Raw genomic sequence first — 23,388 nt, 5'->3', positions numbered from 1 at the left:
CTATGAGTGGCATATTGGTTTTGTGTGACAGTCGGCTTTAGATTTCTGTGACAAATACCTGAGATAATTCATAAAGGGAAAGATAAGGGGAAAGGTTTATTTTTCTGCAGAATTTTGAGGTTTCATTTCATGGTCAGTTGATCAATAATTGCTTCTATGAATATGGTGAAGCAGTAAATCATGGTGAAATAGCTGAAGAATGCTACTAACCAGTTCAAGGAGAGAGAGAGAGAGAGAGAGAGAGAGAGAGAGAGAGAGAGAGAGAGAGAGAGAGAATTATTCATTCAAGGGTGCAAGCCCCAAAGACTTAACTCACTTCCACAAGGCCCTACCACCTCCTAAGGCTTTGCAATCCCTGAAATCTGGGAAAAGAGCCTTCTGTCTTTGGGGGAAATTCAAGATTCAACCTAATAGCAAACTGAGATATAATTGAACACATGGTCATCTAAGTCATTGATCCTATTTCTGCATTTCCAATTTACTCAGAATCTGATAGAGAAACACAGTCAGGATTTATTAGCTCTTAACATATCATAAGGTCCTTGTGAAATTTTATTTTCTAAAGTCAGTCCATAAGGTAAATACCATTGAATATGTGACTTGTTGACCGAAATATTGTTATGCAGTGCATGTCTTAAATCTTTCATTTATTGTCATCAATAAAATTGATTTATTCCTCAATTTTAATTAAGATTGGATTATATTTTTAAGAATTATGGTTCCATCGCTTAGGTATAGTTTTTTAGCAGATACTGGAGAATCATCCAAAGTTCTTTATTATTTCATTTTAATGTTTTAAATTTAATTATAAATTCAAGAAGTTTATTGTATATATTTATGGTGGTAAATGATGTTATGATTTATTAATTTAATGTAGAATAATTAAATCAAAGTAACTAACATATCTATTAATCTTAGGTATTGTGGAGAGAACATTTGAAATTTACTCAGCTATTTTGAAATGTACAAGACAATATTATGAAACATATTCACTATGCTGTGCAGTAGGTCTCGAAAATATTCTTCCTTCCTGTATAAAGCTTTATATCCTTTTATGATCATCTTTTATTTTTGTCTTTACTTATTAGTGTATATTAACTGTAAAAAGGGGTTTCATTGTGATGGTCTATACATGCTTATAATGTACTTTGGTCAAATTTACATGATTATCTTTTATTCTCCCCACATTCCGGCCCCTGTCATTCTACTCCTATGCTCTATAATATGAGTTGAGTGGTTTTAGATTCCAAAGACAAATGAGAACATGTGGTGTTTGTATTTCTTCCCTGGTTTGTTTTAATTAGTATTATGTTCTCCAATTCTATCCATGTTGTTACAAATGTCATCATTTCTTTTGTAATACTGAATAGTATTCCATCCCGCATGTCTTTATCTATTTATCTCTTGATGAAAATTGGATTCCCTATCTTAGATCTTGTGATTAAACCTGCAATAAGCATATGAACGCAGAAATACCTTTAACAAGCTGACTTCAAAACTTTGGGGCAAATATTCAAGTGGTATTGCTAGATCATAAGGTAAATCTAGTGTTAGGATTTTAAATAATGTCCATACAGTTTCCATAATGACTAAACTAATTTACATTGCCACCAGCATTGTGCAAGGGCTCACTTTTCTCCACATCTCACCAATGTTTGTTATCTACCATTTTTTTGATAATAACCATTCTAACAGAAATGAGATGATATCTCATTGTGTTTTTCAGTTGTATTTCTTCAGTAATTAGTGGTGGCAAGGTTTTTTTTTTAAATCTATCCATTTATTGTGTTTAAATACTATTGATTTTACTATGATAACTTTGCATTCTATACCTTTACTGTAAGTATTTATTTTTCTACTTGTTTGTTCATGGAATCTTTAAGACATTCTATGTGTTTCTATGTGTCACACCAAATCAGCAGCAAGCAGCTACACTTTCATTTCTTAATCTCCTCTTCCTATGCCTTGCACCTCTTCTTCTCACCCAACTTCTTTAGCTAGCACTTCTAATAATGTGTTTAGTAGGAGTGCCAAGAGCGGGAAGCCTTTTATACTCTGAATCTTAGGGCAAAGTCTTCTAGTTGTTCACCACTGAGTGTAGTGTTAACTGTGGGCTTGTCCTATGTTGTCTTTATTGTGATGCAGTCCCTCCCTTCTATACCCAATTCATTGAAAGTTCCTTTATCATAAATGGATGTTGAATTTTTTGAAATGCTTTTTCTGCATCCAATGAGAAAATCATATGATTGTGGTCATTCATTCTGTTACTGTGCTGTATTATTTTTATTAATTGGTAATATTGGGCCAGCAATGCATCCCATTATCATTTGGTTATGGTGAGCCATACTTTATATGTTTGAATTCAAATTACTAATATTTTCTTAGGGATTTTTTGAATGTATCATAATCAAAGATATTACCTGAATTTTGCTTTACTTGTAACATGCTTCTATGGTTGACATCAGAATAATACTGAACTAACAAAATTAGAAAATAAAAATAGGAAATAGTCTCATCTCTTTGATAATTTTTGAAAGAATTTCAGAAAAATTTTCATTACTACTTCCTTATACATTTCACATAATCGAGCAGTGAAGCAACCATGTTCCGGAACTTTGTTGCTGGAAGTCATTTTATTAGTTATTCAACTTCTTATCATAATTAGGTTTTTCTATTTCTACATGGATCAATCTTGGTATATCATATGTGTCTAGTAATTTATCCATTTTGTATCGGTTATCCAATTTGTTGAATTTGACTTTCTCATAGTATTCTCTTATGAACTTCTGTATTTCTGTGGTGTCAGTTTTTGTTGGATTTGAACTTTTTTTTTATGGTACTGGGGTTTGAACTCAGGGCCTCATGCTTACTCAGCAGGTGCTCTACCACTTGAGTCACACTGTTTTTGATCATAAAAACTTAATAAGGAACCAGTACAGCAGAATACATCCAATAGCAAGGGAAGACACTTTTTCTCAAAACACATTGAATATTCTCCAGAATAGGTCATATGTGAGATGATAATTCTTAACAAATTTAACAAGTTTAACATTACATCAAGTCTACATCATATCTCAATGGTAGGAAACTGGAAATCAATGTTTGACCTACTTCATTTCTGAATTTTTTTTCTAGTCTTGTATTTATGCTTTAATGGAGCCAAAATTTATTTTACCTTTTCAAAAAGTGACTTGATTTTATTGAACTTTTAATTGTCTAGTCTCTATTTTACTTATTTTTGTCATAATTTTTATTTTTTTATGCTGTTTTGACCTTAGTCTGTTCCTCTTTTGCAAGTACCTGAGATATAATGTGAAGATGCTTGTTTTATATGTGATTAACTCATTAATTCATAAGATTCCCCTTTCAATTAGTTCATTGACCTAGGGTGCTCAGTAGCATGTTGTTTTATTTCCACATACTTTCAAAATTTCCATAAGTCTTTACATATTGGTGTCCAGTTTCCTGCCATTGTGATTAGATAAGGCGCTTGATATGATTTAAACTTCTTAAATTAGTAAGACTTGTCTCATGACCTCACAACTGATCTATTTTGGAGAATATTCCATGAGTTATTGTTGATTTGTGTATTCGGTTCCTGTTGGATATATGTGTTTTATTAAGTATTTTGTGGGACTAAAATTTTGTTCAAATTCAACGCTTGCATATTATTTTGTTTGCAATGTTATCATCATTGCTAAAAACAGGGCACCAAAGTATCTAGTATCATACATTGTAAACTCTCTATCTTTTATATTTGCTTTATATGTTAATGTGCTCCATATAGTTACAAGTTTTTTATTTTCTTGATGAATTGACAGTGTTGTTATCATATAATATGCCTCTTTTTCTCATTTTTCTTGGATGTAAATATAGTTACTCTGATCTTTTTTGGCTTAGATTTAAAATTTCTTTTATTTCTTTCAGCTCATGTGTGTCCTTAGACGTGAGAGCAGCCTCTTGTAGACAGCATATATTTTGATCTTGTGTTTTATACATTCAGTCACTCTGTCTTTTTATTGGTGAAATCAGTATTTTTACATTCAAAGTAAATATCAACAGGTGAGTACTTGATGCTGCAGTTTTAATTGTGTTTTGCAGTTACTTTGTTTCTTCCTCTCTAGCTGCTTTTCTTTGTGGCTTGATAAGTTTCCTGTACAACGTGCTTTGAATCTTTGACATTTTGTTTTGTGCAATTACTTTAAAGTTTTGCTGTAACTACCGTGAACCTTAAATACTTTAGTATTTTAAAAGGATTATTTCAATATGATAACAAATGAACCTTGATTGCATATAACTCTGTTACACTTTAACGTTCCCTCTCACATTTTATATTGTGGTGTCAGAAATGACATCATTTTTAATATGTTCCCCCTGACAGTTTAATTAAACTGTCATTGTTTTTAATAGTTTTGTCTTTTAACTGTCACCACAGACAGAAATTACTTTATGGTATCCTAGTTCTAGAATTTGGCTTTGTATTCTTCCACCTTTGAGTTTGTACTTTCATCAGTTTTATGTTATTTAATAGTAGCCTTTTGTGTCGATTAAAAGAACTTCCTTTAGCAATCCGATTAGGGAGGCCTAGTCCCGATTAATTATTAGCTTTTATTTGTCTGGAAAAGTTTTTATTTCCCCTTCATTTCTGAAAAGTCACCTTTGCTGTATTCTTGTAGTAGTCTGGGACAAGAAGAGGAATTTACTTTGTGTGCCAAACTCCTAAAATTACAAGTTTAAAACTGTGGACCCTAAAAAAAAGACCTGTGCAACATCAGCTGGGACTGGAGAAACAAATAATGTCATCCATTCTAGTTTTGCTGAGTCAACTTTTAATGAACCAGGAGGCTTGTGTGAGGGAGAGAATGGCTGGCTGTAATGTATAGCAAACACCAATAATCATCAAATTAAAACGATAACTTTAGAAACAAAAACAATTTCTGTGCTCCCTGTGTTCAGATCTGACAGTGTCAGATCTGTCCACATGCCTATGTAAGGACACCTGCCATTTGATGCATAAGGTCTGTTTTAAGACAAAAGTATTTTCATTACACTAAGAAGCTTAAAGAGTACAATGGTGTTATAAGGGACATTTACTCTCTTCTGTGATTTTCTCGTGTGAGGTATTTTTTAAGAGAGTCTTGATCTATTTTTATTATAAATTATTTGTTTTAACATATAATAGTAATTATATGTTAATAATTATTAATGCCTTATAACTTTATTTAGAAAAAAATGAACATGTACTTTTAGGACATACTGACTTATTCCTTTAAATTAACTGTTGTTTGTTTTTGTTGTTGGGATTTTTGTCTTGTTTTTTTTTTTTTCTTTTTGAGTGAACATCTTCAATTTCTTGATGCTTGCCAATTTTATTTGGGTGAGATGGAATCTTAGAGTAGTTTTTACTTTCTTTTCCTTTATCACTAAAGATGTTTAGCATTTCTTATTTCTTCATGTATTTATTTCCTTTTTATTTAATCATTTATTCATATGTGCATATATTGTTTGGGCCATCTCTCCCCCCATCCTTCACCCTCTCCCTCTCCCCCACACCCCCCTACCTTTCTTCCAGCAGAACCTTGTCTGCTTTCTTCTCCATTTTTGTTGAAGGAAGACATAAGCAATAATAGTTTGAGATAAAGATAGCTATACAGAGAGATTCTTAGCATTGGTTCCATGCCCATGTGTATTAGAACCACATTGGTTCATCTTTACCAGACTTCTTTACTACTTCCTAGTGCCCTTCCCATAGTGGCTTCTGCCAGTTTCAGATTACTGTATTTGCTCCTCTGCAGTGAGCACATCAACCACATTCAAGTTTTAGGTTTCCTTCCCTTTCCCTATTCCTCCCATGTGTGTTCTCCCCTTAGTGTGTGATCAATGTCCAATAATATTACTGCATTTTTTTAGATCTATAATCCGCATATGAGGGAGAACATGTGATTTTTGGTCTTCTGAGGCAGCCTAACTTCACTTAAGATGATGCTCACCAGTTCCATCCATTTACTTGCAAATGACAAAATTTCATTCTTTGTTCTTTGTGGCTGAATAAAATTCCATTGTGTATAAATACCATATTTTCTTAATCCATTCATCAGTAGTAGGGCATCTTAACTGTTTTCATAACTTAGCTATTGTAAATTGTGGTGCAATAAATATGGGTGTAGGTGAGTTGCCTTTGGAATACCCTGAATTGCATTCCTTTGGATATATCCCTAGGAGTGGTGTTGGTGGATCTTATGGCAGATCTATGTTTAGTTTTTAAAGAAGCCTCCATATTGTTTTCCAAAGTGGTTGTACTAACTTACATTCCCACCAGCAGTGTATGAGGGTTCTTTTGTCCTCGCATCCTCGCCAACATTTGTTGGTAGTGTTCTTGATGCTAGCTATTCTAACAGGAGTGTGGTAGAATCTTAGTGTGGTTTTGATTTACACTTCCTTTATGGCCAGGGATGGTGAGCATTTTTTTTTCCGTATGTTATTTGGCCATTTGGACTTCTTCCTTTGAAAAAGTTCTGTTTAATTCAGTTGCCCACTTCTTTATTGGTTCATTGATTTTTGGGAAGTGTAGTTTTTTGAGCTTCCAGGGGTCTTCTGAAATTAGAGAAAGCCTCAAAGTTTGAACAAAACCCACCTTGTGAGAATATGCATTGTTTTGATTCTCTTTATTTCTAATTCCAGCAAACAGATGGCAGGTTCCCTATTTTAGCTCATTTTTCTTTGGCAATTTGCCTGAGTGCAGGAGGAGTACCCATTTCTGATTATTCCCTGCCATGTCTGTACACAGTTTGTCATCACTCTGACTCTGAACCCAATGATCCAACAACAAAATCCCAAGGGAAGCTAATGGGTTGTTGTTCCCTATTGTTCCGCCTTCTTTATCTGTATCTTGAATTCCAAGGCCAGTTGTAGTGCTTACCTTCTCAGCTTTTAGGTCAATCTTTCTTATAAGGTGGTTTTCAGTGTCTACAACATATATATTATTCACCATGGCTACACCCTGTGGAGAGTAAAAGGATGATCCTGAAAATATTCCATCGTTTTTCCAGGATTAGGTCCTCCAATACTGTGTTGAATTTGTCCATTCTTGGAAATGACCAAAATTGTTTGGTGTCCAGTATCTGCTACTACCAGTCTATTAGTAGCATGGTCTACTGGTACTTTGCCAGGAAACAGCAATGGTGAAGATGGCAAACTATAGAGTTTGATTCTAATTTTATTATCTCTGATCTGTCCCCTGTCTTTATAATACTTTAAAGTTGTTAAAGTATATAAAAATGATTTATTTTTGTGTCCCTCTCCCATCAGAGAAAACAGCATATTTCCATGGGGCCCAAGTATGACCAGAGTTGGTCAGCAGGAAACTTCTACTTCTTCTAGTTAACCACAGAGAGGTGATTCTGTGTTGCAGAGAAGAGCACTCTTAATGTTTTCCAGGAGTTTTTCATTTGGAAACTTAGCTGAGGGAATACCAGCAGTCAGGAGAGCATCTTTATCGGAGTATGGGTGTTCTAACTCACAAAGTTCAGGCAACAGGTGAATACAGTTTGTGCAGCAGTAGGTGAAGAAGTCAAGGACAACCACTTTTCCACACAAATCCTTGTGGACAGAAATAGACTCTTTTGTGGTCAGTCATTCTAACTCTTTGGGAAACTCTGGCACTGCCAGGTCCTGCTCCCAGCCATCTACCTTCTGCAGATACTGGTAGACCAGGCGGTGCGCCTGGGGACTGAAGTGCTGCTGCCCAGAGGCTTCGCGGTGGCTCCACCCTGTGCCACCAGCACTTTTTTCTTTCCTAAACACGTGTTCAAATGCCAAAGTCCAAATGGCCGAAATTCCCCAGTACATAATTAACCTCCAGTCTAGCCAACCCCACCTTGCCCCTTCCAGGCCCCTCATGGTGGCCCTGTGCTTGGTTTTTTGATAGTTGGCTGTTATGTGTCTTGGTAAATTCTTCTTTGAGCTGAATTTGATAGAGATCAATCTCTTTTTTCCTATACCTGGGTGTTACCATGTCTCCCTGTAATGAGGACGTTTTCAGTGATTATTTTCTTTTTGTTTCTTCCTCTCTCCCTCTCTCTTTCCCTCCTGTCTTTTTGTCCTTCCTTCCTTTTTTTTTTTGTGATACTGAGGTTTGCTAGAAGTGCTCAGCTCATTTTTCTTCTCCTTCTGGAAATACTATTAAGCAAAACATGAGACTTTATATTGTGTTTCACATCTATAGGAGGCTTCCTCATTTTATCCTGTTTCTCTTATTGAATAGTTTCAAATGCTGTGCCTTCAAGCTCTTTGATTCTTGTTTGACTTGACTGACTATGCTATTGATATGTTCTACTACATTACTCATTTCAATCATTTTATTCTTCATCTCTAGGTTTACTATTTTTCAATATTTTATATGCTCGTATAAATTACACAAAATGATGTTGCATTGTGACATTTTTATTGTGTGCATCTTACATACATTGATTACAACCCCCCCCTTACTTTCTCTTACACTCCTTCCTATTTCAATCTGATGCCCTTGTTTTTTCTTAATAGTCTTCCTTCTTCTATAATGTCCTTTTTTCTTGGTTCCACATAGGGGCAAAATATATGATACTCATCCTTCTGCGTCTGGCTTATTTTTCTTAACATAATGATTTCCAGGTCCACTCAATTTTTTTCAGAAAATTACATAATTCCACTGTTCTATATGGCTGAATAATACTGTATTGCCTATGTACATTTATATATATACATACATGCATACAATCAACATTTTCTTTATTCATTTATTTGCTTTTGCTCACCAACACTGATTTCATATCTTGGGCTATTGTGACTAGTACTACAATAAACACAGTTGTGATGGTATGTCTATTACATGTTGACTTTGAAGACTTTGATATATACTAGTAGTAATATAGCTGATATGATAGTTCTATTTTTATTGTTTTGAGGAAAGTCCATATTGATTAATTTTCAGAGTGGTTATACTAAATTACTTTCTGAACAACTGTGTATAAGGGTTTTCTTTTCATGCATACTAACCAGTGCTCATTAATTTTTATTTCCTTGATGGTAGCCATTCTGACAGGGGTGAGAAGGAATCTCAGTAGAATTTTGATATTCGTTTCCCTAGTTGCTGAAGATTTTGAATGTTTTATCATGCATTTATTAGATATTTGTACTTCTTTTGAAAAGTGTCTTTTCCCATTTATTGCTTGGATTTTCTATTCATTTTTTTCTTCCTTTTTTTTTTTGGTCATTCTGTGGTTTGAACTGAGGGTCTTGGACTTTTTAGGCAGGTCTTTGTTCATAAAGGATATTGGTCTTTTCTTGGAATATTATTTTAAATTCATTCACTTTCAGTCCATGTATGTCTTTGTCAGTGATATATGTTCCTTGCAGGCAGTAAACACATTCAGGGTTATAATTGAAAGGTAAGCTTTAAATGGCATCTATTTTTTTTAATGGGTCAATTATTTCCTTTTTTAATTGTTTATTTTTTATTATTCATTTACTCACATGTGCATGCATTGTTGGGTCATTTCTCCCCCCTGTCCCCTCTTCTACCCTCTCTTCCCTTCCTCCCTCAGTTCCAGAAAGGTCCTGTTCTGCCTTTACCATTAGTTTTGTTGAAGAAAAGAGACAAGCATAATATGGAAGACAAAGTGTTTTTGCTAGTTGAGTTAAGGACAGCTATCCAGATATATTCCTAGCATTGTTTTCATGTAAGCATGTTATGACCCATGTTGATTCATCTCTAACTGATCTTTACCCTGGTTACTGATCCCCTTCTCATGATAACTTCTGTTGCTTTAAGGTTTCTGCATTAGCTCCTCTGGAGTGGGGACATCAAATGCTTTCATGTTTTGGGTTTTCTACCCATTTCTATGTCACCCATATGTGCTCTCCCCTTGTCATGTGGTCCCAGTTCAACTACATTGCTGCATTTGCCCTAGATCTAAAGTCCACATATGAGGGAGAACATATGATTTTTGGTCTCCTGAGCCTGGCTGACCTAGCTCAGAATGATGTTCTCTAGTTCCATCCATTTATGTGCAAATGATAAGATTTCATTCTTCTTCATGGCTGAGTAAAATTCCATTCATTTTCTCGATCCATTCATCAGTAGTGGGCATCTTGGTTGTTTCCATAACTTGGCTATTGTGAATAGTGCTGCAATAAACATGGGTATGCAGGTGCCTCTGGAGTAACTTGTGTTGCATTCCTTTGGGTATATTTCCAGGAGTGGGATTGCTGTATCATATGGCAGGTCTATGTTTAGATTTTTAAGAAGCCTCCACATTTTTTTCCAGAGTGGCTGAACCAGCTTACATTCCCACTAGCAGTGGATTAGTGTTCCTTTTTCCCCACATCCTCGCCAACACCTATTGTTAGTGGTGTTTTTGATGATTGCTATTCTAACAGGGGTAAGGTGGACTTTTAGTGTGGTTTTGATTTGTATTTCCTTTATGGCCAGAGATGGTGAGCATTTTTTCACGAGTTTTTTGGCCATTTGAATTTCTTTTTTTGAAAAAGTTCTATTTAGTGCAGTTGCTCATTTCTTAATTGGTTCATTGATTTTTAGGAGAGTTTAATTTCTTAAGTTCCCTGTATATTCTGGTTATCAGTTCCTTGTCTGATGTATAGCTGGCAAATATTTTCTCCCACTCTGTGGGTGGTCTTTTCAGTTCAGAGACTATTTCTTTTGTTGTGCAGAGCTTTTTAATTTTATGAAGTCCCATTTGTCCATTCTTTCTCTTAGTTGCTGGGCTGCTGGGATTGTATTGAGGAAGTCCTTGCCTATACCTATTACTTCCAGAGTGTTTCTTTCTCCTTCCTATAGTAACTTCAGAGATTCAGGTCTGATATTTAGGTCCTTGATCCATTTTGAGTTGATACTAGTATAGGGTGATAGGCATATATCTAGTTTCAGTTTCTTGCAGATGGATAGCCACTTTCCCAGCAACATTTGTTGAAGAGGCTGTCTTTTCTCCATCGTATGTTTTTGGCACCTTTGTCAAAAATGAGGTGGGTATAGTTGTGTGGATTCATATCAAGATCTTCTATTCTATTTCACTGGTCTTCATGTCTGTTTTTATGCCAGTACCATGCTGTTTTTTTTTTTTTGCTATTGCTTTGTCATATAGTTTGAAGTCAAGTATTGTGACACCTCCAGCATTGCTTTTTTTGCTGAGTATTGCCTTGGCTATTTGCAGTCTCTTGTGTTTCCAAACGAACTTTAGAGTAGATTTTTCAATCTCTGTAATGAAAGTCATTGGGATTTTTATGGGAATTGCCTTAAACATGTAGATTGCTTTTGGTAGTATAACCATTTTTCTATGTTGATTCTACTGATCCATGAGCATGGGAGAACTTTCCATCTTCTGTAGTCTTCCTCAATCTCTTTCTTCAGGAGTTTGTAATTCTCCTTATAGAGTTCATTCACATCTTTTGTTAAATTGACTCCTAGGTATTTGATTTGTTTTGAAGCTATTCTGAATGGAATTGTTTCCATATATTCCTTCTCAGTTTGTTCATTGTTGGTGTATAGAAAAGCTAACGATTTTTGTAGGTTGATTTTGTATCCTGCCACCTTATTGTAGCTGTTTATGGTGTCTAAGAGTTTTTGGGTGGGGTTTTCTGGGTCTTTAAGGTATAGAATCATATCATCTGCAAATAAGGATATTTTGAAAGTTTCTTTACCTATTTGTATTCCTTTTACTTCTTCTTCTTGTCTAATTGCTCTGGCTAGAAATTCCAGTACTATGTTGAATAGGAGTGGGGATAGTGGACACCTTTGTCTCATTCCTGATTTTAGGGGGAATGGTTTCAGTTTTTCACCATTAAGTATGATGTTGGCGTAGGTTTGTCATAAGTAGCCTTTATAATGTTAGGTACATTCCTTCTATTCCTAATTTACTTAGAGATTTTATCATGAAGTGGTGTTGGATCTTGTTGAAGGCTTTTTCTGCATCTATTGAGATGATCAAGTGGTTTTTGTCTTTGCTTCTATTGATGTGCTGTATTACATTTATTGATTTGCGTATGTTGAACCACCCCTGCATCCCTGGGATGAAGCCGACTTGGTCATGGTGTATGATCTTTCTGATGTGTTATTGGATTTGGTTTGCCATTATTTTATTAAGGATTTTTGCATCAATATTCATTAAGGAAATTGGCCTATAATTCTCCTTTTTGGAGGTCTTTGTCTGGTTTTAGGATGAGAGCAATATTGGCTTTGTAGAATGAGTTAGGCAGTGTTCCTTCCCTTTCTATTTTATGGAACAGTTTAAGGAGAGTTGGTATTAGTTCTTCTTTAAATGTCTGATAGAATTCAGCAGAGAATCCATCAGGTCCTGGACTTTTCTTTTTTGGGAGACTCTTGATTGTTGCTTCAATTTCTTTTTGTGTTATAGATTTATTCAGTTTATTAATATCTTCTTGGTTCAGTTTTGGGTGGTTGTAAGTTTCTAGAAATCTGTCCATTTCTTCACGATTTTCAAATTTATTAGAATATAGGCTCTCAAAGTAGTCTCTGGTGATTTCCTTGGTGTTTGTTGTTATCTCCCTTCTTGCATTTCTGATTTTACTGATTTGGGTTTTTTCTCTCCTCATTTTAGTCAGGTTTGCCAGGGGTCTGCCAATTTTATTTATTTTTTCAAAGAATCAGCTTTTTGTTTCATTGATTCTTTGTATGTTTTTTTTTGGTTTCTATTTCATTAGTTTCAGCCCTTATTTTAGTTATTTCTTTCCTTCTGCTTGTTTTGGGATTTGCTTGTTCTTATTTTTCTAGGAGTTTGAGCTATAGTATTAGGTCATTGATTTGAGATCTTTCTGTCCTTTTAATATATGCAGTCATGGCTATAAACTTTCCTGTTAGGAATGCCTTTGCTGTGTCCCATAGGTTGTGGTAGGTCATGCTTTCATTTTCATTAACTTCCAGGAAACTTTTAATTTCTTCTTTTATTTCATCAATGACCCATTCATCATTGGGCAATGTGCTGTTCAGTTTCCAATTGTTTGCATGTTTTTTACTGCTGTTTTTGTTGTTGATTTCTAGTTTTAATGCATTGTGGTTAGATAAAATGCATGGGATTATTTCTATTTTCTTATATTTGCTGAAGCTTGCTTTGTGCCCTGAGATATGATCAATTTTTGAGAAGGTTCCATGGACTGCTGAGAAGAATGTGTATTGTGTAGAAGTTGGATGGAATATTCTGTAGACATCAGTTAGGTCCATTTGATCTATGGTGTGATTTAGTTCTAGGATTTCTTTGTTGATATTTTGTCTGGATGACCTATCTATTGGTGATAGGGGAGTATTAAGGTCTCCCACTATCACTGTGTTGGAGTTTATATATGTTTTTAGGTCCTTCAGAGTATGTTTGATGAAATTGGGTGCATTGACACTGGGTGAATATAGGTTGATAATTGTTATTTCCTTTTGGTGTATTTCCCCTTTTATTAGTATGGAGTGTCCTCCTTTATCTCGTTTGATCAATGTAGGTTTGAAGTCTACTCTGTCTGCGATAAGTATTACTACTCCTGCTTGTTTTTGGGGACCATTGGCGTGGTAAGTTTTCTTCCAGCCTTTCACTTTCAGCCAGTGCTTATTTCTGTAGATGAGGTGGGTCTCCTGTAGGCAGCAGTTTGTTGGATCTTCCTTTTTAAATCCAGTTTGCCAGTTGGTGTCTTTTGATGGGGGAATTTAGTCTGTTAACATTCAGTGCTACTATTGATAAGTACCTGGTGGTGCCTGTCATGTAGTTGTCTTTGTTGATTAAGAGTTTGATTATGTGTAGCTGAATCATATTGTCAATTATTTTCAATGCTCATTTGCTTATCAGTTTTTCTACTTGGATTTTTTCTTTCCTATGCTCTCATGGCTATGTTCATCTTCCTCTCTTCTCCCATTTTTAGTGTTCTTTTAAGAATTTTTTTTTGGTGTTTGAACTCAGGGCTTCATGCTTGCTAGGCAAGCACTGTACAGCAAGAGCACAACATCAGCCCTCTATTTCTCTGATTATTTTGGAGATAGGATCTCACTTTTTATTCCCCCAGGCTGACCTAGACAATAATCCTCCCATGTTATGCTTTCTGTAACATATGCTTCTCATAGCTGGGATGATAGGCATGTGGCATCATGCCCAACTCTTGTCAGCGAAATAAGGTCTCACCAACTTTTTTGTTTTTTTTGGTCTGGGCTGGACCGCAACCACAATATTTTTGATCTCAGCCTCCTGCACACCTTCGGTGACAGTCACACACTACCACGCCCAGCTATTGTTTGAGACAGTGTCTCATGATCTTTTTCTCCCCAGCTGGCCTCAAAATGCCACCTTTCCAATCCCAGACTTCCAACTCAGTAGGATTATAGGCAAAAGCCAGTGGCACCTGGCTAAGAATTTCCTCCTGTGGTTATTTAGTGATCATGAATTCCTTTAGTTTATGCATGTTTTGGAAAGTCTTTACTTCTCACTGGATTTTGAAGTATTATTTATTAGACATACTAATATTCAGTGGCATTTATTTTCTTTCAAAACTTAAAATATATCATTCTATGACCCATGGAATTTATAGTTTCTGTGGAGAAATCTGTATTCTAATGGGTTTGCCTTTTGAGTTAGTGCATCTTTCTCACAGCTTTCAATATTCTTTCTATTTCTTGTACCCATGGTATTTTAACATTAATATGTTCTGGGGGCATTCATTTTTGGACATACCTATTTGATTCTAATTGCTTCATATTCATTAATGTCTCTATCTCACCATGATTTGAGAACTTTCTTGCTGTTATTTCACTATGAAGATTTTCTATGTGTTGGTCTCTACCTCATCTTCTTTCTTTACCCCCAAAATATATGTGCTTAGGCTTCTCATTGTTTCCAAAAGGTCTTTCATTTTCTTTTCATAAGTTATCATTTTTTTCTTTATTAATCTCTGCATGCTCTAATTCATGAAGATGTCTTTAAGTGCTGATAGTCTCTCTTCTGCTTGATCTAGTCTATTGGTGAAGCATTCCACTGATTTTTTTTTTTAATCTGACTTACTGAGCTTTTTATTTCCAAAAGCCTCTATTTCTTTATTGAACTTCTCATTTCTTCCTGTCTTATCATTCTTAATTTCATCTGTGTTTTCTTGAAATTAATTGATTTTTTAAAAAATTATTGTTTTGAATTCCTTACCTGGTGTTTCATTGGGTTCAGTATTTTTCAAATCAGTAGCTAAAAAATGATGAAGTTTTAGAAGAGTGTTGTTGCCTTGTTTCTTCATGTTTCTTGTATTTCTGTTGAGATTTGTGCATCTATTAGGATGAATATGTCTTTAAGTTTTATGTGAGGGCCTTTTCTTGAAGACATGTCCTGGGATATAGGATTATTGTGAAGTGTCAAATATATGTTTAGTTGGTTTTGTTGTATAGTTTTCCTGTTATTTCTTTGGTGGAGATTCATGCATTTTGACATAGCATATACTGTGTTAGACTGCAAAGATTCTGCTTTCGATGTAGGTTTCAAAAGAGTGGAATACCTTGATTCGATCATGTAGATGTGTTGTAGAAGGTATAGTATATGGATTACATCCTATGTAATTATTTCTATAGTATTAACAATAATTTATAGTCTGAAGGAATGTAGCAGTGACATATGCTGTGCTCCTTTGTAAGTGAACTGTCCTCTAAGCAGTTGCCTTAGGGGTGAATGACTATGAGCAAGTCTCATGCTCTGCTAATCATGCCTTTTTGGAGCCTACTCACAATCTTAGGTATTTTCCTTTTGTCTCCTTTGAGTAAAAGTTTTTGTTGAACTTCACTGGGGGTAAGAGTCAGTTGTATGTAGAGCAAGATATGCTGACTCTTAGGATGGGCAAATAGTTCAGAAGCAGAGCATCTACACAATGCCCTCAATCTGCTGTGCTCCATCCCCATGCCTGAGTAGAAAGGGGAAAACAAATAGCAGTAATGACAGCAGGGAAGATTGAAACAGACAGAAAAATAAATATGATCTCTGCAACTTTAGAACAATAGGAATGGGGGGAGCAGAAATAATATAAACCAGAATGTTTTAAAAAATGGTAGGAAAAAATAAAGAGAAAAAGTACTTAAGTGAGAAAAAAGGAAATGGAAAGTGAAAGAAATTAGAATATTCAAAAAGTGACAAGAGAGAAAGCAGGAGAAAGGTGGAAAGAAACAGAAATTTTCTTTTTCAGTACACAAACCATAGTAAACCAACCCGCTTCAGTTGCATTCCTCCAGTGCTACACTAGGCCAAAACACATACGCTGGCCAGACACTAGAAGGGTCTGTGGGTCTCAGAAGAAAGGAGGGTGTAAGAACTTGTTTCTCAAAGCATCAAGCTGGTTGCAATCTTCTCAAGTTGGCTCCTTGTTAAAATACACCTTTGCTGTGAGAAACACAGAGCATTTTTCAATTGCCAGCATGATATACAACTGCCAGATTGGCTAAGTTCAGTTTGCCTTTCAGTTCTGCCTCTGTTTCTTGGCCAAATTTTTCCCCAATGCATCTCTCCTTCTTTCCCAGTTTCTCCTACTCTATCCTCCACCACCAGAGCACTTGGACTCAACTCTGATTTGATGTTTCTTGTCCTCTCTTTCAATACAAGAGTTTCTGGGTCTTTGCTAGTCTCTGTTTTCCAAGATTAAACTTTATTTTGTCTCTTCGGTCATGTACCTTGCTCAAAGTTGTTTTCTGGCTGTTTACATTCTAAGTTGCAGAGAAGCTGGAATGGCCTGCTTGCCACCAATCTCCCATCTTGACTCCTCCTAATAGTTGTTCTTATAGTTTATCTATCTATTTGTTAAACCTCTCACTTTGTTCATATTCTATTTTCAATATTATATTTAATTTTTAAACATTAATTTTTATAGTTCACTGAAATTCATGAAGAAGATTATTAATACTTTCCTTTTATTTCACAGATATCCATTTCTTTAGGATCAATGTTTAGAATTTTGTTAATTTCTTTTGGAGGTAACATGACTTCAGGACTCTAATTCTTTTGTCCTTGTAAGGGTAAATAGTGTCACTGCTCAGGAAGAACAGGAAAAACTGCTATGCTTAGTAGGAATGGGTAGTTGAGGTTTCCTTCCTGAAATACATAAGTAATTTGAGTAGGTGTTAAGGGTGAACTCAGTACTATTTAAACTACAGGCTGTGGTAGAAGTTATTCCCTTATTTTGTAGATATGTGCTGTAGTGGGTGTCTCTCACCTGGTGTGGGGCCTCAGATAGTGTCTGAGGTTGGTCATTCAAGCCATATAGAACTTCCCAATGCTTCGAAGATTGACCAGATTTTCTTCACAAGTGGGCATATTGCTATCAGGCACCCCCACTGGTAAGTATACAGAGATACCATCAAGATGAGGGCATTGGCTACTGTGGACTCTATCCCTTGCTTTGTTCTTACCTGATCTCAGTGGTCGAGCTACACATTTAACCTCTGCTTTCCCATAGGGTAAGATTGTAGAGGCTTGCGAGGAACCTTCTTAAAATGCTAGAGAAGATGGATATCTGTCTTTAGTTCTTTGCTCCTATTACAATATCTGTGGACCCTGGGAATATTTTCTGTGCAGACCATGCCAAATTGGTGGAATGGAGGAAAAATGTATGCAGTGAGCCCATTTCTCTGATATTTCCTGTTAATATGTTATATAGTTCTGTGGTCCAAATTGGTGCATCAGGCCTATTTATAAGCTGTAGGATCACCAAGGTATTCTTATCTGTGAGAAGTTGATAGTTCAACCTTCTGTGGGATTTGTGAAACCTAAAAATTCATATGCAGCCATTTTGCTAATGTCACTGTTCCTGAATATTCTTGCTTTAGAGGAACCGAGTTGTGTACTCAAAGACATGCTGGGAGCATGTAGGTGGCTAAACACAAGTTGATGTATGGGAAATGCTAGAATAATAGGAATTATTAGAGTTCAATAGCAAGTTCTTAAGTGTGAACTGGAAAAATGGATGGTTGTCATTGCATTGTACATGTGATACCGTTTATCACATGATAAACATGCATTGTTTATCATGTGAGAAATGAGGAAAGATTCTGAAGGCTTCAGTTGGAAAAGAATTTGATTTTCACAAGTATTTGATGAATGCCTACAATGTGGTTTGTATTGAACTTGCCATGAGGCACAAAGTAGTCAATAAGACAGAACAATGTATGTTATGAACTTATACATAATTTGTATAAGAGATGTAAGTTACAGAAGTTATAGTTTATAGAGTTGCAAAAGAATTAAAATGTGAAAAAAAACCCCAAACATTTCTGTTCAGCTTTATGACAAAGCATGCACCAGAAATGAAGAAAACATAAATATAGATGGTCTCCAATTTAGAGTGGTATAATTTACAATTATTTGACTTCTTGGTAGTATGAAAATAACACACATTTGATATATTGTGTGCTTTGGTTTTGATGTTGAGCTTTTCCTTGGCTAGTGCAATGTGGTCCAATAGTCTTATGTGACCAAGTGTGAGCCCATTTAAGGTAGGCTAGACCAAGCTATGATGTTTGGTAGGTCAGGTTCAATAAATTCATTTTCAACTGAGGATATTTATTATTTTTGATGAATTAATATGGACATATACATTTTAGAAATCCAAGAGCACCTTTTCTCATAGCTGACATTGAATTGACATTTAACTATTTCCCTTATACAGGCCATTATTTGAGTTAACTCATTATTTGAATCATCTGTATATTTTTTCATTTGACACCACAACAATCCAATAAAAATATGCTATGTTTACCACCTCTATTTTTATAAGATGAATCTGAGTCACGGAAATGTTAAATCACTTGTTTAAAGCATTATAGTTAGGAAGTGTAGGGAGGATTCAAACATAGATCCTATAACTCTATAGTCCTATTCTTTTCTATGAGGAGTGTAGGAACCAAACAGCTCATCACTGGAGTGGTAAGGACTCAACAAGACACTCAGGTAGGAAATTCCAGTGAATGTTATAAAAAGACATTTAGTTGGGAGGCAATCCAAAATAATTGATTTCAGAGATATCACAGAGGAGGAAATGTATGAGGTGAGTTGCTACATTTTTTGAAAAATTTGTCATAATGTAATAAGAAAATCTGAATGTAGCCTCTGTAGAACATCATTGACGTGGGAACAAAGAATGATCAAGAACAATAGATTTCCTTTAAGAGATCAAGATGATGGGGAGAGGGAAGTTTAGTATTGGCTCAAGAATGAAAGATGTTTAATCCCTAAAGAGAATAAAATATCTGAGTAAAATATTGATCCCTAAGGAACTAAAAACTCATCATAGTCAACTATGTAATGAAATTGACTCCTTTCCTTATTAAACCTGGAATTTGTTTACAGATACTGAGCAAATATAGCCAAGAGGATTACACCTTGAATCTCATGTAAAATCTTCCTGTGTTTAATAGCTAATGTGATAATAATAAAGCCTGAATATTTTTCACCACTGTTTCAGAGGACAAAGGGTTATGCTTCTAAGCTGTGACCAATATCTTACAAAGATTTAAAGGGAAAATGAAAAATATGGTTTTTAGGATCAAATGAACCAAAGCCTTACAGCCTGATATTGCCCTGCATGCTAGGAGCACACAGGGATAAGTCCCAGTGAAAAGGAAGCACAAAACTTCTCTCTTCTAAGGAGGGTAAGTTTCAAAATCTATTTATATTAATGTCTCAATTTTTATTTAACACCATAATTAAGATATCATTATAAGGTATACAACTTGTCTGGATCAATATAAACACAGAGAAATGATCCCATATATATATATAAATGTTTTATATACATATATGTTTATATATACATATAAGACACAACAGTATGTCTCAACAATAAAGCTAATTAACATATCCATCACCTCTATGTAATTATCCATGAAAATTTTAAGATGTATTCTATTTATAAATTTCAAGTATACAATACTGTGTTGTTAACTATTATTAGCATGATTTATGTTAGGTGTTCTAAATCTAAATTGCATAATTGAAGCTTTTTACAGTTTGGCCAACATCACATGATTTTCTCTCCCACTGACCCCAGCAACTGATCATTCTTTCTGCTTATGCTAATATTACAGTTGTAAATTCAACATATAGGAGAGATCATGCAAATATTTCTCGTTCAGTGTTTTGCTTATTACTCTTAGCAAAATGTCCTCACATCTCAAGTTGAAATTCAGGGACTTAGAGATATACCATTTTCTTTATACTGTGTACAATGCTAAGAGTCAAGTAAAATTTGTGCAAGAATCTCTAAAAAGCAGGGAGATTGTTTTGGTGATAAACAGAACTGGAGTGCAGTGTCTTTACTTCTAAGTCCCCTCTCCATGGACAGGTCTTGCACTCTTGTAGATTTGTCTGTGTTATTGTGATATGAGACACAAACCTAACAATTCCTAGACTCTGCTTCTTTCATGTTAGATTAGAAACAGTGTTCGTGGTTCCATATCCATCTGATCCGCTTTGTAAGTCAGAACCAGGTTGGTAATTGTTCTGTCTCCAATTTTACCAGTGAACTGAGGGTAGAAGCAATGAAATGATGAGATGAGAGAAGGTCCATCCTATCTTGTCCAACTTCTTTTTACTTTTTCTATGGTTTTTCTAACAGTCCTGCTCATACATGACAGCACTAGCCTTACCTCTATGGGCTAACTTGGTGATGCTCTTAACTTATATTTAGCTTTTAAGTCTCTAAAAAAGTGGAAGACAATGCCGCTTGATATCACATACCATTAAAGGCAAGTTCTCTGGATTTAGGTTGGTGAGTGCTAGGCATTTCCAACATATCCCTTACATTGTGGGTGAAAATATTGTTGGAATATCTCAGTTGTTCTCTAATGTCACCTTTTTCCTGTGTCCACAGATTCTCTTACAGAAGAATGGCTCTTGCAAACAGCTCTTTTGTGACTGAATTCCTTCTGGTGGGCTTAACAGACCAGTCTGATTTCCAAATTCCCTTGTTCTTCCTGTTTCTGGTAATGTATATAGTCACTGAAGTGGGAAATTTAGGTTTGATCATTCTAATTGTGCTGAATTCACATCTTCACACCCCCATGTACTTTTTCCTTTTTAACTTGTCCTTAATAGACCTCTGTTATTCTTCTGTGATTATACCCAAAATGCTGGGGAATTTTGTATTAAGCAAGAATATTATCTCTTACATGGGATGTATGACTCAGCTATACTTTTTTTGTTTTTTTGTCATTTCTGAATGCTATATGCTAACGGTAATGGCCTATGACCGCTATGTAGCCATCTGTAATCCACTTTTATATAACACTGCTATGTCCCCTAAAGTGTGCTTCTACCTTATATTTGGTTCCTATTTTATGGGTTTTTCTGATGCCATGATCCATACTGGATGCATCCTGAGACTGACCTTCTGTGATGGAAATACCGTCAACCACTATTTCTGTGATATGCTTCCTTTGCTCCAGCTCTCATGCACTAGCACCTATGTCAATGAGATAGAGATTTTCATAGTAGGGGGGAAAGACATCTTTGTACCCACTCTCATCATCTTTTTCTCTTATGTTTTCATCCTTTCTAGCATCCTCAAAATAAGATCCACTGAAGGCAGATCCAAAGCCTTCAGTACCTGCACTTCCCACATAATTGCTGTTTTCCTGTTCTTTGGATCAGGTGCATTTATGTATCTCAAACCATCCTCAGCTGGCTCCATGGATGAGGGAAAAATCTCATCTGTCTTTTATACCATTGTAGTTCCTGGAATGAATCCTTTAATTTATAGCTTAAGGAACAAAGATGTTAAAGTTGCTGTGAGAAAAACCCTGAGCAGGAGAAGATTTTGATCAGAAACTGAATCTCTCTGTGGCTATAGTTATAACACAGAGAGATCCTCTTTATTTATTTAGTATATTTTAGTTTGATTTCTTACTGTGGGGAAGGAAATTTGGAAATTGTCTTTTCTTCCACATTAAGTTCTCTTTGTTTCTCACTATTTGCACAATTTCTCCTTTTAGTATTTTAACTGCTTAAGAATGATATTAAGGCATTATTTTTCTTTTTACTTTGTCATTATGGATTTTATGCTAGAAAAATGAGTGGTTCTGTCAATGATTAAATAATGTAACACTAGTTTTCAGTATGACATTGGGCACTTTTTGTGGTACAGGGGTTTGAACACAGAGTTTCAAGCTTTCTAGGTATGTGGTCTGCAGCTTGAGCCACAACTGCAGCTCATCTCTGTTTATTTTGGAGATAGAATCTGGCTTTTTTTGTCTATGTCAGACTGCACTGTGGTTTCCTATTTTATTCATCCTGCCATTGTTACAGCTGGAATGACAAGTGTACTCTACCTTACCTAGCTTTTTCCATTGAGATGGGGCCTGGCAAACTTTTTTTTACCCAAGTTGACTGGAACTTCAATCTTTTCAGCCTCCCACATGGCTTGGGATGACAGTTGTGTACCACTGTGTCCAGCTACTGGTTTTTGACATGGTGTGTCTTGCAAAGTTTTTTTGTTTTTGTTTTTTCCCAAACTGACATCAAATGACAGTCCTCCAGATCTCAGCCTCCCAAGTATCTAGGATTACATGTGTTAACACCAGCACCTGACTGGGACTATTTTCATTTTTCAGTTGTAGAGAAGTATAAGTCAGACTGTCTGTCTCCACTGTTGTCATTCCATGCTTTTCTGGGTTGGAATATCTCACTTTCAAATGTCAATGTTTGTTAGATATAGATGTTTTTGTAGACTATGAAATATAACGCCCTTGCACCTATAAACTCAATGTATTAAATGTTCTTTTCTCAGATTTGTTACATCTTCCTTATTAAAGCAAAGTAGAACATACTTGATTGTCAATATTTATTATGTGAACAGGATGATGAAGGTCAGAGAGATTAACATTCACTTAAAGTCCAAGAGCGCCTTAATTAAAACGTCTAGAAAAAGCTGTTCATCTGTTGATGTCGTCTATGACCCTCTTCTGGTATACTTTCTTTCTACTCAATATTATGAATTTTATTTTACTAAACATGAAACAGACACACATGGACCACTCTAAAGCATTTTGTAACAGTTAAGTGACTAGCAACTTGAACCAATATCCTGTTTGACACCATCACAAAAAAGGCAGCCAGAGAAAGATATACTGGTAAATTTTCATAATACCACATAGCAGAGTTATATCTCACATAGGATAAATTCCAAAGTCAAAATTACTCTAAAAACTGATTTTGTTGGCATGATGTCCTTTTGATGGTCAACATGGCATTTGTCCTTTAGTCTGACACTGCTGCATTTTGCCTGTAGCATTGGGACATTTCACTATTAATTAAACTGAGCAGTAGATGAAGGGAGCAGTTCATCTGCTGGGCTTGTTGTACAGAATATATACCCTTAAACACTGAAATC

At 35.4% G+C, this 23,388-nt stretch overlaps 1 protein-coding gene and 1 pseudogene across 1 annotated transcript; one reads left to right on the top strand and one right to left on the bottom strand.

Annotated features, from left to right (window-relative positions):
• Positions 1-4,899: 4,899 nt before the first annotated feature.
• LOC109678178 (NHL repeat-containing protein 2 pseudogene) lies at positions 4,900-7,848 on the bottom strand (annotated as a pseudogene).
• A 10,665-nt stretch (positions 7,849-18,513) lies between these two features.
• LOC109678168 (olfactory receptor 8B8-like) lies at positions 18,514-21,820 on the top strand. The gene is made up of 2 exons (XM_020153825.2): positions 18,514-18,527; positions 20,887-21,820. The coding sequence occupies exons 1-2, from the start codon at positions 18,514-18,516 to the stop codon at positions 21,818-21,820; spliced, it is 948 nt and encodes a 315-aa protein (XP_020009414.2).
• Positions 21,821-23,388: the final 1,568 nt, after the last annotated feature.

This window comes from Castor canadensis, chromosome 2, assembly GCF_047511655.1.
Source record: "Castor canadensis chromosome 2, mCasCan1.hap1v2, whole genome shotgun sequence".
NCBI classification, from domain to species: Eukaryota; Metazoa; Chordata; class Mammalia; order Rodentia; family Castoridae; genus Castor; species Castor canadensis.
The sequence above is the reverse complement of the archived record's forward strand: the minus strand, read 5'-3'. Positions and strand labels throughout refer to the sequence as shown.